General features: G+C 35.7%; 2 protein-coding genes and 1 pseudogene across 11 annotated transcripts; all 3 read right to left on the reverse strand.

Moving 5' to 3' along the window:
• Positions 1-44: 44 nt before the first annotated feature.
• Positions 45-3,825, reverse strand: LOC140818681 (4-hydroxy-3-methylbut-2-enyl diphosphate reductase, chloroplastic-like; annotated as a pseudogene).
• On the reverse strand, positions 3,538-7,878 carry LOC140818103 (isoamylase 2, chloroplastic). 8 transcript variants are annotated; one of them, XR_012114910.1, is made up of 4 exons: positions 7,754-7,878; positions 4,759-7,381; positions 4,394-4,464; positions 3,538-4,324 (listed from the first exon to the last, which is right to left on the reverse strand). XR_012114910.1 is itself a non-coding variant. In XM_073177953.1 (3 exons), the coding sequence occupies exon 2, from the start codon at positions 7,308-7,310 to the stop codon at positions 4,770-4,772; it is 2,541 nt and encodes an 846-aa protein (XP_073034054.1). In that variant the 5' UTR covers positions 7,311-7,381; positions 7,754-7,878; the 3' UTR covers positions 3,538-4,464; positions 4,759-4,769. The 8 variants fall into 8 exon arrangements, 5 of the variants coding, with proteins under 5 accessions (XP_073034054.1, XP_073034055.1, XP_073034058.1 ...); XR_012114911.1 differs by having other exon boundaries at positions 3,539-3,905; positions 4,121-4,464; XR_012114912.1 differs by lacking the exon at positions 4,394-4,464 and having other exon boundaries at positions 3,540-3,905; positions 4,121-4,195.
• A 675-nt stretch (positions 7,879-8,553) lies between these two features.
• LOC140818395 (pseudouridine kinase) lies at positions 8,554-13,519 on the reverse strand. 3 transcript variants are annotated; one of them, XM_073178333.1, is made up of 9 exons: positions 13,389-13,519; positions 13,129-13,254; positions 12,491-12,593; positions 12,082-12,129; positions 11,631-11,728; positions 11,425-11,539; positions 10,096-10,178; positions 9,282-9,843; positions 8,554-8,729 (listed from the first exon to the last, which is right to left on the reverse strand). In XM_073178333.1, exons 1-9 carry the CDS (start codon positions 13,389-13,391, stop codon positions 8,671-8,673), a joined length of 1,197 nt encoding a protein of 398 aa, XP_073034434.1. In that variant the 5' UTR covers positions 13,392-13,519; the 3' UTR covers positions 8,554-8,670. The 3 variants fall into 3 exon arrangements, with proteins under 3 accessions (XP_073034434.1, XP_073034435.1, XP_073034436.1); XM_073178334.1 differs by having other exon boundaries at positions 12,491-12,577; positions 13,124-13,254; XM_073178335.1 differs by having other exon boundaries at positions 12,491-12,577; positions 13,389-13,481.
• Positions 13,520-14,453: the final 934 nt, after the last annotated feature.

A 14,453-nucleotide genomic window follows, 5' to 3' on the forward strand; every position in this document is an offset into this window, starting at 1 on the left:
ATACAAAATTTACATATATATATTTTTAAAAAAATCGGACCACCCGGGATAAAGGAGCATGTGGCTCCGCCCCTGAATTCCAAACTGTGTAACAAGAAGTGGCATTTACAGATACAAGCACTGCATAACACATACACTGCATTACATTTCACTCAAATAATCTGATAACTAATAAATGGAGTTGTAACTGAGGGAGTATACTTCGATGCCAATTGCAACACAGTCATATTGAAATGCTTCCTCTCGCTTCATGTCAAACACCTTTACAAGGACATCCTCCACGGCCTGGCCAATAACATTAGAACCACTGAATAGATAATCATTACAGGCAACATTACTAACACTGTAAGCTGTTATGTGAATGCTGGAGTGAGGCGGAGCATAAATTAGGCCTAGACGTAATATTAGATTTAAAAAGTGACTGAACATGGTTATAGATAATCTCCTATCCACCTTCAATTGTCAAGTAGTTGTCTTCATCTGTCTAGTTTCCATTGATCTCGATAGAGGTTATCTATTATCTTAATACCGTGTGGTGCAAAAAATAATAGCACAGATTAAGACATTGCTATAAGATGTTGGGACCTAAATATCTCAGCTAAAGATACATAGATCACAGTTATAATCAAGTTCATGGGTAGATTCTCTGCTCATGTCTGAGAGGGTCCATGTAAGACAATAGAGGAGCCACAAATGGTAAAAATCCTAAATGTACTTAAGATAATACTTCAATCATCTGAGCGCGATTGCACGCGTAGATTTATGATATACCTCTGTTAGATCATTTTTAGCCCATTTAGAAACATGTGCATTCATCACCAGGAAGAAAATAAAACACCTTTCGGATAAGAGATCTGGACTGCTGAAGAAATATATAGCCGGTGAAGAAATAGAGAATTCACGCAGAATTACCTTATCAGGAGTGGATGCACCGGAAGTTATGCCAATTGTGATGGTACCCTCTGGTAACCAGTTCTCCTTCTCGACCAACTCACCATGCTGTAACGCACAATCACGTCATGTTTGCAAGAGTTGGATTTCCAATTGCAAGATAGAACATATAGCAGGCACGTACCATCAACTTGTAACTTATTCTGTTTCCAGGGCCGATTCTTTTCTCACTGTCAATTCAGTATGATGGAATTCCACGATCCTCGGCAATTTCTTGCTAGTGTGATATTGTAGTGCTCGAGTTCCATCCACCAACAACTAAAATGAGATCCACTTGTTGATCCACCAGCTTATGCATGGCATCTTGCCGCTCCTTAATATAACAAAGAAGGGAATTAAACATGAGAAGATTCATATCGAAAATGAGCACGAAAGACAATAGTTAAGTTTGTGGCTCTAGCATCCTACAAATATGTATCGAGTGATAACATACACAGAAAATTAATGGAATTAAAATGACTTGAGTTGCATCGCAAATAGTGTTGAAACTCGTGAAGTGGTCATTTATATTTTCCACTCCATATTTGCGCATCATGGTTCTCTCAAGCAAATTTCCTGCAGAACAAACAATAAGCATAAGTATTAGAAGTTGCATACGCAAGCATGTTGAGAAAATATGATTCTTTAATATCTAACCAATATCCTATGTCTCTCCTTTTAACATTGTTGTTTGATTTGCAATACCAAGTTTCAAAAGATCCTTGTCGGGATCAAACCTTTTTGACACAGCAGATTTAAATTTCTGCATGTTAGGACCAATAGAATCCGGATATCTCCACACTGGTATGATATTGTCCACTTTGGGTTTTAACTCTCATGGTTTTGCTTTTGGAACCACCTAAAAGGCCTCATACCAATGGAGATATCATTCCTTCTATATAAATCCGTGATCTTTCTCTATATCTTCCACAATGTGGGACTTTGGTTACATTCCAACAATCCTCCCCTCAAACGAAGTTCCATTATTATTCTAATGGTTCGAGCCTCCCTGGCTCTGATACCACTTGTTAGGTCCAATAGAATCCGGATATCTCCACGCTGGTATGATATTGTCCACTTTGGGTTTTAACCCTCATGGTTTTGCTTTTGGAGCCACCCAAAAGACCTCATACCAATGGAGATATCATTCCATCTATATAAATCCGTGATCTTTCTCTATATCTTCCAATGTGGGACTTTGGTTGCATTCCAACACTACAATCAAACAAATTAAATACCTCAAGAAATGCCTCTCTGGCATGAGCTAGATCCATCAAGTTCACCACCAAGAATGTAATCACATACATATGTTACCTGTGATTAAGTAAAACCATTACTAAAATTAGTCTAACATAATGATTACCACTGCGAATTTTTCACCAATGCTGAATAGACTAACATTATAGATAATACTCAACTAAAATTTAGGGCCTGATTACAGCAAGTGACAATAATCCAGATACAGGCTTCAAATCAGAAACATGATTTTGATGGGCCTGTTCGTAAGGTATCAATTAGGTAAAATTATGTTAGAAACACCTCTTTCAAGTTCTTCACAATGAGATACTTCCCAGCAAAGGAGGCAGCTGCAATAGCCTCTTCATGAGCATATTTTCCATGTATCATCGAGGACACGAGAGTACTTCAGCCATGTTAGCACAGGTGCGTACGTAAATGGTCCGGAATTTATCTCCCGCGTCACACGTGTGGTTCAAAATATGTGTGAATATCCACCAATGATGAAACACCACGTGTCATATTTCTGATTTTTTTGGTTTATGGGGAAAATTTTTATTTAGCGGCTGATGTTAAATGGGTGGGCTATTTTCGTAACATTAGTTTTTTTAGTTTAGTTTTCACAAAAATAAAAAATAAAAATATTGCATCACAATTAAATTACGTGATCGCCATTAATTCTAAAAAAATCACAATTAAATTATCTATAATTAGATACATGTGGTTTTTCACTGTTGTACCCTTTCCATTGGCCAAACCAAGGAATGGCTTGGGTCCGTTAAAAACGCAAGTAATATATTTGCCGAATTTTTAAAAACTACAAACTATATACATATATTCAAAATATCAATTATAGTTATATATTTTTAAAATATAAAAAGATTAAATAAATTTAATATTATTAAAATAATATTAAATTTTTAATGAAACTCAATTTTCAAATAATCATGTAGTATATTATAATGATGATGATATGATTGTCGAGTAGTTGATGTGTTTTTCCATTGGATTTTGATGTAATCTATACTATTTTGTTAAATTTGAAACACTTAGAGTAACTAATTTTAGTGTCATGATCTATTTTAATAATTATATATTTAATAAAATGTTAAAACTTTATTGTAAGTTATGTGCATTTCAACGGATAAAGTCATTGTTTCTTGGAAATTAAGTTACAGGTTCGATTTTTATTGAGGTCATTTTTTTTATTTTTTTTTTCTATTTATTTTTTAATTTATATATCAAAATTACAGTGTAATCTCCCACTATTTCGTATAATTATATTTTGATCCTCATTTAAATATAAACCAAATGAATTATAAAAAATATTATACAAATTGCGTGCGTCGGTGCACTAGTTCACATGAAATTAGTATTTGTATTTATTTATTTGAGTAATATATTTTTTTATTGATAAAAAATGTAATTAAGGGGCCAAATAATTATTGGCATAATTGTTCACTCTATAAAAGAGTAAATGAACTGCATCCATCCCTCAAGGCTTCTTCCTCTTGAACCTGCGGCAACAGCTATGACTGCATGGCTGCTTGCAGTTTCTGTATCCATAAACAGTGGTTCTTTCCCCTGGTGTATTTCTGAAACCACGTCGGCTATCCCGCTGAGTTCTGCGCCATGTGTTGGCTTTGCAAAGGTTTTCATATGTAAGAGACAGGTATTACATAGAAATTCAGATCAATCTTGTACTTTCAAGCATCGATCATCGGACTTTCGTTCTTTGTCTGTTCAAACAAAGGGACAACATAACATGACAAGCATTTTGAAGTCAACTCAAGGCTGAGATTCATGTAATCTGATTTGGTTAGCAAATCAAATTGGTTGTGGATGATATAGCTCCAGAGACCAGAGCTATACAAAGATTGGAAACAAGGTTTTCAAAAGGGAAGAATATGGAATTAATGATGTTGTCCATGCAATTCACCACTTTAGTCCTTACCTTTCCCCCTAGGCTCAGGCTTGGATGCGCAACTGCCGCATAGGGTTGTTTAAATCATGGTCGAAAACTTGGATTCTGTATTGACAAATAAAAATACGGAAGTGAATACGCCAAAACTGGAAACATGGCCTGATAGATGAGAAGGCACCACTCCCGCACATTAAGTACGGGTTACACGATAGCCACTATCAAGATGACAGATAGTAGAGAAGTGAAGTCCAACAGAACTAAATTTCAAGACATGTGCAGAACCACTATCAAGATGACAGATAATAGAGAAGTGAAGTCCAACAGAACTAAATTTCAAGACATTGATTCTGCACATGGGCTCGAGCTGAGTTTACCTGTTTCAAAGAAATATCCCCATCTACATAAACGACAGTAGAATCCTATGCTAGCAGCATAAAAAGAGCATCTATCATCAAGTGTTGGAACCATTGGCAAATATAATGAATCATGTCACTTGCCACAGAACATTAAGTACACCGTAAAAGGAGGCTTACTTCTATTGCAAAAATGGCTAATCAGGTAGAGATCACGACATGGTAAAAATAAATTTGTAATTTAGTAAAGCAACATAGTGCCAAATGAGAAATGTATATATATAATGTTCATGAAAGTATGGCATGGGTACAAACCGGAACCACGACTATAAGCTCTGAGCTTCAAACAACACACAGCTGTGAGACTTCATTTCATATGTTGATAAACCATCTTCAAGAGGAACACCATCCACAGAGAAAAAGCCTGGAAAAGGAAGTGCTGTATCAACCAAACGAAACCAAGCCATATTATCTGGAAGTGACGGGAGAGAAACTTCCTCAGACTTATTAGCACTGTTGAAGGCAACAAACAAGTCACCACATGGTTTTGGAAAAGCCGAAGTCGATTGGCTTAACTTTTTGTCAACCTTCAAAGTCACAGCTACAAATTTGGATAATGGATCATCCCATGTTGGTGGAGAAAGATCGGTTCCATGCCACTCAATTTTATCTTGTTTCAAGAAGCTCTGCCTCTGAAGAAGATCACTTCGTCTCATTTTCAATGAGCACAAAAATGAAATAAATTGCGTGATCTGAATACTGAAGCCAGATCTCAAGGAGTTCCAATCCAAAGATTTCCGGTCAGCATATGCCAGGGAACCTGCACAAGATTGACCACATTCGTCTCCCATGTTGAGAACTGGCACACCCAAAGAAATAAACAATATGAAAAGGAAATTACGGATCTGTTTAAGTCGCCTCTCAAGCACAGAATTCTTATTTGTGGGTCCTTCTTCCCCGCAATTCCAACTCAACTGAGACGCTACTTCTTCACTACTAAAGCTAACTAAATCTGTTAGAGTGAGTCCAACATTTCTAGTAATAAAATTGAAAGAGAATGCTGGGCCCCGACCACCCAGAAAGATATCTCCACTTCCACAAAATCGTGTTGCTAAACTGCTTATAGAACCTTGACCCCTCACAAAGTTTCTTGCATCAACACAAAATTTTCCGTTCATTTCTGCCCACCGTTTCCAGTGAGGGAATACTGATTCTTTTGTCTCCATGTCATGTGGATCCCAAGAATCTGCTATTATTTTGATCTTCGAAAGTAATGGATCAAAAGCAATAGCTTCAACCAAAGGAGGGCGTGAAAGGAACTCACCGTGTTTACCCCTCAGGAGTGAAGCTGCATTGATGAAACAGAACCCATCGATGTGATACTCAATCACCCAATGCCGAAGACTCTCTAAGATCATTTGTTGGACAACAGGGTAGTTACAATTCAGCATATTTTTAGATTTCAAGTCCTCTTTGGCGTGATAATATGAATCATCAATTCCTCTCAGTGTTACATCCTCACCAGTATGGGTGAAAACAACTTCAAGCAAAACCTCAATTCCACTAGCATGCAGCTTCTTAACCATCTCTTTCATGGAATTTGCAATAAACTTCGGGTCGCCAGAAGGTCCATATGAACTTCCAAGAGAAAAGAAGTGCCAAGAAAAATAGGGTCCTTTGTGCTCATCAAAGGGGAAGATTGGCTCTAATAAGACGGCATTGACACCAAGATCTTTGAAATGGTGCACTTTCTCATAAATACCATAAAAAGTTCCAGCAGTATTGGCAGGTAACTTACTTGACTTATCCTTTGTAAAACGGGTGACATTTAATCGATAAACAATAAGTTTCTCCAAAGATAAGCTCGGATGGAACTCACCACTCCAATCAAATGCAGGTTCCTCGCACAATTTTCCAAGCCATTTTCGAGTTAAACCCAACCCAAAGTCCTTTATAACCTTAGCATATGGATCCAAAAGAACATGTAGCCCTCTGTTGGCATTACCACTGCTGCAGCGATAACCATAGCTCTTAAAGGGCAGAGAATCATCTATCAGGGCATGCCAAATATAACCAGAACGATTGACGTATGGATCCAGGTCAATCTCTAAAGCAGGCTTGTCAGCTGTAGAGTCCGAATATAGACATAGAACGACACTTTCAGCATTACTCGAGAAAAAGGCAAAATTCATGGATCTATTATCCAAGAAAGAAAGGCCCAAGGGAAAAGGGCGTCCAGAGCCAAAACCAACTGGCACAACAAAATTAGCTTTCCTGTGGCTTTTAATTGTTTGTATTTTAAAACCAGAAGACTTCAATAGAATTGAAACATAGAAAGGGGCTAAACTTGCATCAAAATCCAACTCAACAGCTAATCTACCTACAGAATCTTTGATGAATGGGGTTTCGACAACATTATCTTTGCTATCAGCACTTGATTGTTGAAAGTTCAGCGGCATAAAGATTGATGAGTCAGATCTGAACAGGCCCCAGCTCATAATAAGCTCTCCATCTCCCTCTCCACGCAAGGTGGAGACTTCAACACGTACTTCATATTTGTTATTTTTCTTTCTAACGAGCACCTTCAACTGACCACCAATCTCTGTCCTAAATCTATAAGATGCTACTTTTTCCGTGGTTTGAACTGAAACGTCTGAAGCGGCCAATGCCTTCATCACATGATGCTCCAGAGAAATCCTCCCACCAGATTTCATGAGTCGACCTTTGACTATTTTCTGTTTTAGATCAAATTTTACTAAATCCCTTGTAACCCTTTTCACATATATCCCAAAATTGGCAGAAAACAGATCAGGCGATTCAAAAGCTCGACAGCTTGAGCAAGCATACTGTACAGGAAGCATGGTCATTCAAACACATAAATGATGAAATAGTGAAATTGGAATGCAGCCAAATAATTCACTTGGTTGTCAATCTTTTCCTGCAAAAATGATCGATCAGGGTGGTCACATATCAAACTATCCCAACAACTATGCGCTACATACACAAGATGCTGATTATCAAACGCTGTAAAATTCAGTCTTTTGGTATCCCAAAGTAGTTTGGCAAGCATAATATCACAACATTTTTGTTTGCTTCTTCTGAGAGCAATTTGCTTATGAATTTTCAAAAGCTATTGTCGACAAAGGTTCGAAAATGCCAACGGATTGTTAGTTCATGGACCCTTTAATTCCTAAAGAGGACATCATCTCGAGAAATCGATTACTTAACCACCTCTTCAGTTCAGAAAATAAAAATCGGGACATCGGTGGGTGACTCAAAATCGCGTGATAATTTTAAGTAGCATAAATACCTTCTAAAATGGAGTCGCAATCGCCAATATCAGAGCAGAGGATGAATTGAAGAAGCGACCGTGGCGAACGAGGTCAATGAGATCTTACATATTACATATGTGTCACTACCTCACTTCATCTCGTGACACATATCATTTCAAAAATAAAAAATGATAGTTTTATTACTAGGATAAAATCTTGCCACAGATATCATTTCAACAATAAAAATATATTTTATATATACATGGATAAATCTTGATCATCTATCGAACAATATCCACATGAGTACATGAGTAAGATGCAATAAACCGACAAATGGAGCTGTGGAATGATGAGAGTACGGAGAGGATGAATTAAAGAAGTAAAAGTTTTCGAAGAAATGGTACGCCCATCCCTCCCGACCTTTTCGATATCCTCAGAGCAAAAATGGCGATTCTTTCAAGTTTAAACATAAATAATTACGTTATTTAATAAATATTTTAACAATATTAAATTATATATTCTGAATTTCGGAATTATAAAATATAAAGAATTGTTAAATAATTAATGTATTAAAGTAATTATTGTGGTGGTGGGAAAGATTACGGTTAGCGTCTTTGGGTCTTACATACCAGAAATATTCACACTTGAGACAATGTCATTTGGACAAGTGCTTAGAATATGTATTAAAGCTCTTTTTATTCTTTTATTACAAAGAAATAAAATTTGAGTGATATTTTTCCGATTTTACGTGGGTTCGAACTCATGTGGAGGTGAGGGATTTTTTCGCTGGGTTTTAAACGAGAGTCCACTTAGTATGATAAAGGTTGAACTAGAGAGATGTGAGTATATATCAATCCAAAATAATCTAGGATGATAGTTTGAATCCAGGAAAGGGCAATTTTTAAGACACTTTTGCTTACACTGTCAAAAGTATAAAGAAAATCTGCCCCTAATATTACAACTTTGATTCACAGAAAACCACTTTTGCATCTGAGTAGACGGACCTTGCATCATCTGCACACAAGGGAAATCATCATGCCATTATCTTGAGCCAATCTATCTGTTGTCCATTATAGTTTATATATTCAACATATATGTTTACAAATATGGAGATCATAAGCACTCAGAAGAAAAAGAACATTTTGATTATATATTTTCAATGATTTCTTCTGTCTGAATTTTAAATTTCAACAGAAACTTCAGAAAGAATTGATCTCGTTATTACTGTTCGATATCTTTAAAAGTTTTACTTTACTAGATTCAAGCCTATGCATTTCTCTATTCATTAAATACGTTGAATGTGAATGAATGGCAAGAGCTTCTATAATGGATAGGCAAGAGCTTCTATAATGGATACTAAACACTTCTAGGAGGAAATTCAGTAGAGACAATTTAAAGGTGCAGATTGAGTTTCTTCTTCTAAAACGAAGTTATTTCACTTTTCTAATATTTTCATCCTCACAAAATTAAGTCTCACCGAAAGACTTTAGAAAAGTAATTGAATCACTAAAATTGAAAAGGGACAAATTCGCCATATTAATCAGCACAAACCAGGAACAAAGATACCTGCAACTTTGGTCAAATCATATTCTGCAGGGACATTACTCTCACTTTCAACGGCTCCTCGTGCAGCTGCAATACCAACTGCCACACTCTGCATTATATCTAAACCAGAACAGATCGATGCTATCGTGCCACCAACGAAGCAGTCACCACCACCAGTTAGCCTAACTACCGAGGCAGAAAGTGCAGGAAAATGTATAGCCATATAGTAACTTCCACTAGGCCTAGAAGTGTTCAAAGTCCTGCTTGGTGGGCAACTTAAATTAACTGTTTCATACAGTTCTCTACAGAAAGAAAAAGACTTCCTTTTGATAAAATCATGTTTCTCTACTCCATGCATTGCTTTAAAGCATAGGAATACTCCTTTAGATCCAAGAGTGACAATCACCACTTGAATACCTTTCTCTAGCAAAACCCATATTGGAGGTTTTAGCATTTGAAACAATGATTCTGTGGAGTAACTGCTGCTCAAAATATCTCTTTCAATCTGTGAGAATTTATTTCCACTAGAAAGAGCATTTGCCATAGCTACAAGCTCATCTTCATTGGGTGAGGTAAAAGTTATCTGTCCAAAAACTTACAATTAGCAGGAAATCATACTGAAATATAGACATATTTAGAAGGGTGACACAGGGAAAAGCAATGAACTGGCAATTAAGTTCATCCTTAATGCTCACGACAATGGGAAACTAAAACTATAAAGACGAGAGGGTGCTAAGAACAAAACCGCAACAGATGTTAAATTTGAAACTGCATTTAGATTTTTACCAATAAAAGAAACCAATCCTCCATGACAAACAAGAATTTTAGCACTCACATATTTCACAACGGGGGCAACTCTTTTGGACTTTGTGACTGATACCGGCTCAAACCAAACAGGGGTATTAAATTCTGCTGCCGCTGAGGAAAATTATTCAACCAATAAGCGCTTCAAACAATAACTTTAACAGTAAATTCTGCAATAAGAGAGTTGATTCATATGATGAGTTCAGTCTCTGGAGAATAATCTTAACAAGCTCTTGTTAATTCCTTAGGTAAAACAAGAAAAAAAATTCATAATCTCTAACTGTACAGAAACACACTTTGGCACAACCATTGGTTGTGCGACTAAATAAATGGGATGATATGGCAGGCGCTATATGAGAAAATAAAGAGCATCCATGCTTGAAGGTTTCTCACAGCGTCAATAACTAGCCTAGTTGTGGTCCAGGGCTTTGGAAGAAATGAGATTGGTTTGGGTCATACCAAAAACAACAAAAGATTTGTTCAAAACGGATCTTGGACAGTGGGTTGGCAGAAGAGCAACAATCTTTTGGAGGGTGGTGATTCATGGGATTTGTTGGGGGTATCTGGTTAGAGAGAAATAGAAGAATCTTTGAAGATTTGGAAGACAGTATAGAAGAATGTTGGGATAAAATCAAGATTAGGATAGCAAACTGGATTGGAAACGTGAAAGAGTTTCAGAGTTTATTGATACATGATCTTTTGAGGGATTGGAGTTATATTTATTGTTAGTTGCATGATTTTATCTTTCTTGGTGGTGGATCACTAGTCCACTTTATGTAAAAAACCACTATTATGTTTTATTAATATTATCAAGTTTCTTATCAAAAAAGAAAGTAACTAGCCTAGTTGTTATTTATATAAGGTATAACAAAACATGTTCATCAAAATGGTACTTTTGAACAGTCACCAATCAGAGCCTCTGATTCAAATTTAATATACTTTCCCCATCCAATCATCAACATAATAATTTTATAAACTTTTTACCAGGCTCGCATGAAGTACATTTATGAAGCCAAGTTAGGGGCCAAATACAAGCGTTACTTGTCTATTTGTGATGAACATATTTTGAAAGTCGGAGAGGAAGAAATAACTATACACACATAACATATTTTGAAATCTGTTTTCACATCTGAAATCCAGACCCATCCTAACAATAATCGTTAAAAAAAAAACAAGCTACTCAGATTGCCACACGCAGCATACTCAGATATAAAATGACAAATTTGGACACGCATGTGCATCTCCAAATAATCTGTCCTTGGCATGACTCATTTTACACTATTTTTTATCCTTCATCACAACTTTAAACTCTGATTTCACAAAGAAAGAAGGAACAGCAAACGGGTGATGTTTAACATACTTTGACAAGATACAACAAGAGCTGGAGGACCTAAGTTTGCGTCAATCATCAATACAGGAGCAACAGAAAATTTGAATTTGAATTTCCGAATCCACTCAGGAGTAAGGAACCTTTCCTGGTCACATGTTGCCAAATAAACTACCAGGAATCAGTACTATATCATAACAAGCAACACGAACCACATAACTCTTTCAAAAGAAAATTACAATTGCTTCCACATTAGCAACACCAGCAGCTAATTCTCCTTCACCATCCAGTATGTTGCAAACAACTGCACTCTCGATATATTGGTTCTTCCTAATGCCTGATGAGGAAATAACTGATAAGATCTATGTAAAGTTTACCAGAAGCATATGCAGTCCAGCTACATGTTAAAGGGAGATATCAATGGGAAAAAAGATTGTACGGCAGAAACAAATTTATCAACTCAAAATATATGGGATCACTAGGAAAGTCTTGACATCTTTCTATTTTTTCTCATCACTGTAATGCCCTTCACTCTATGTTCCATCTTAGGACTCCTTGGCATGATTGATTAAAAGACGGTGATGCATGTGATGGATGCATGTGATGGGCCTCCCCGAAATTCCAAACACTAAGATGTAACACGTGAATGATTGGTGCTCAACAAGAAAGTCAAGGGAGTAAAATCCTTACCTTCTATGGATAATCCAGCAGATCGCCAGCTTTCCAACATCAAGTTGCCTGGTTAAAATATGGATCACATGCTATGTGTGTATTGAGAAGAAATGAGCCCATAAACTATCACGATACCAGATCAACGTTGATGGATAAGACTTGTATGATGCATGCCATCAGAAAGGATAGAGGAAACAGGTTCTTCATGAAAGATTTTGTGACAGTACCATCATTTTCCAAGATTGGATAAGGGTATTAGGAATTTCAATAGGACATCAGTAGCATCCAAAGCTTAGAATCTAGTGTTGAGATCTATCTGTTTCTCCTATACCATTGGCTTAAAACTCACAAGATTTAAGATCATTGCACCATGACCCGTAAATCATTTCATATTACAGTTGTTATTGTAAGTATATAGAGGGTAGACCTGCCAAGTCAAATCCTGTGGCACTTATCAAGTAAGGTTTTGCTCCCAGTTTTAGCATGCATTCAGCAACATTTCTTGCCACACCACCTAATGTATAGTGAACCTGAATAGGTAAATTCCAAATCATACACAAATATAACAAGGAAACAACACATAACTGTAAAGGACAAGTCGAGAGCAAAATAAAATAAATGATTCTCACGGACTTTTGAAATTTCCAATGAACTGATGAGATGCAATAGTAAAGCATTTTATGCTTTCATATGTATACACCTCCATAGAATGATATTCTCAGTCTTGATTTTATTCTGACAGACTAAGTTTTTGAGCAATCTCCATGATAAAAAATAAATAAATAAATGACCAATGTTCTTTAAATGTTTTCTTCCTGTAGGAACGATAAGTTAACTTCTGAAGACAACACAACTGCCCACAAAACCTAAACCAAACAAACAGTTGATTACACCCAACAAGAAATATGCCTAGCATTTTATACACCAACTTCCTTAGTACTTAGTCCTTACTGCCGAAACAGTACATTTTCACTGAAGAATTTCACTAAAAAAACTAGATTGCAGATAACATCAAAAGCTGCAACACGGATATCAGTTCACAGAGTATCGGTATACATACGACACCTTTCCGGGAGTGGTGGTCCTGGGATTTGCAGGCACAGAAGGGGTGGCATTTATGTCCAAAACCATTCCTCCTATCACAACTGGCTCTGCTTCATCGCCTAGAACTTGCCTCTTTTTATCCAATTCCTGGAATAAACTCGCGCAAACACAGCTACTGTCATCGATTGCGAGCTTGTAAACTCATAGCATCGAAAACGAGAATTACTCATTCATATATATTTTTTAAAAAAAACCCACAATGGAAACTCTACAAAAATTACCATGTGACCGATGCTGTGATTGGATTCCCGTGAAATAAATACTCTGAAATTTGATCAGCTCTCCATCTGGGTGTCTGCTCTGTTCATGCGTCGGGTAAACAGAGCCGATGGATAATCTTACAGTTGGGCTGTCCTCCAGGAAATTTGGGCTAAAAAGTTTCTAAAGTTCTTTATTAATGGGCTACGATTTGAAGGTTGGCCCAAATAAAATTATGTCAAATACTTTTAATTCTTAAGGGCCGAGATTGAGACTTGAAACTCTGCCGTTGCCTTTAATTTTTCAAGGGCCGGGATTACAAATCTCGGCCCTTTAGATTTATTATAAAATTTTATTTTATTTTTATATTTTGATGAATGTTATTATTTTTAATAAAAAAATAAAAATTTATTTTTATATTTTGATGAATGTTATTATTTTTAATAGAAATAATAATGATAAATCATAAGAAATTAATTAATAATAATACTGATAGTTATAATGTTAAAAAAATAAAATTAATAACAATAATAAAAATCTTGATCAAATTGGTGATGAACAAAATTTCAGAGTCAAAATGTATTTAATTCAAAAATTAAAAATAAAACTAAGTTCTATTATTTTGGATTGTATCCAAATAAAAGAAATAGGTAAAAATTTAAAAATATTTTTTTATTCAATAAATCTAATTTAAATTAATCGGTTCGATCGATAATTTTCGTTCAACCGAAGTTTTGTTCACCCTTAATTTTGTTCATATTCTTACTTTTTATTAATGCTGTTGATTTTGTTATTTTTAAATATTTTAGCATCCATATTTTATTATTGGTATCGGATAGTCAAATAGGCATATTCCTTTTTATTTCGTTTATTTTTATTAAAAAAAAGTTAAATTGAGTAAATCAATTTATTAATAAGATATAATTTTTTTTTAATTCAGTTTTATAACTTTATTAAATTTTTATCCCTAAAAGTTCGATTAATTAAGATGCAAACCGAAATAATTGATTTTAATTATATTGGACGTCAATTTGACCAAACGTTTGGAAAAATTCATTGTCATGCTACTGAGATAATTGTAAAACCTC

This window comes from Primulina eburnea, chromosome 17 (genome assembly GCF_022965805.1).
Source record: "Primulina eburnea isolate SZY01 chromosome 17, ASM2296580v1, whole genome shotgun sequence".
Taxonomy (NCBI): Eukaryota; Viridiplantae; Streptophyta; class Magnoliopsida; order Lamiales; family Gesneriaceae; genus Primulina; species Primulina eburnea.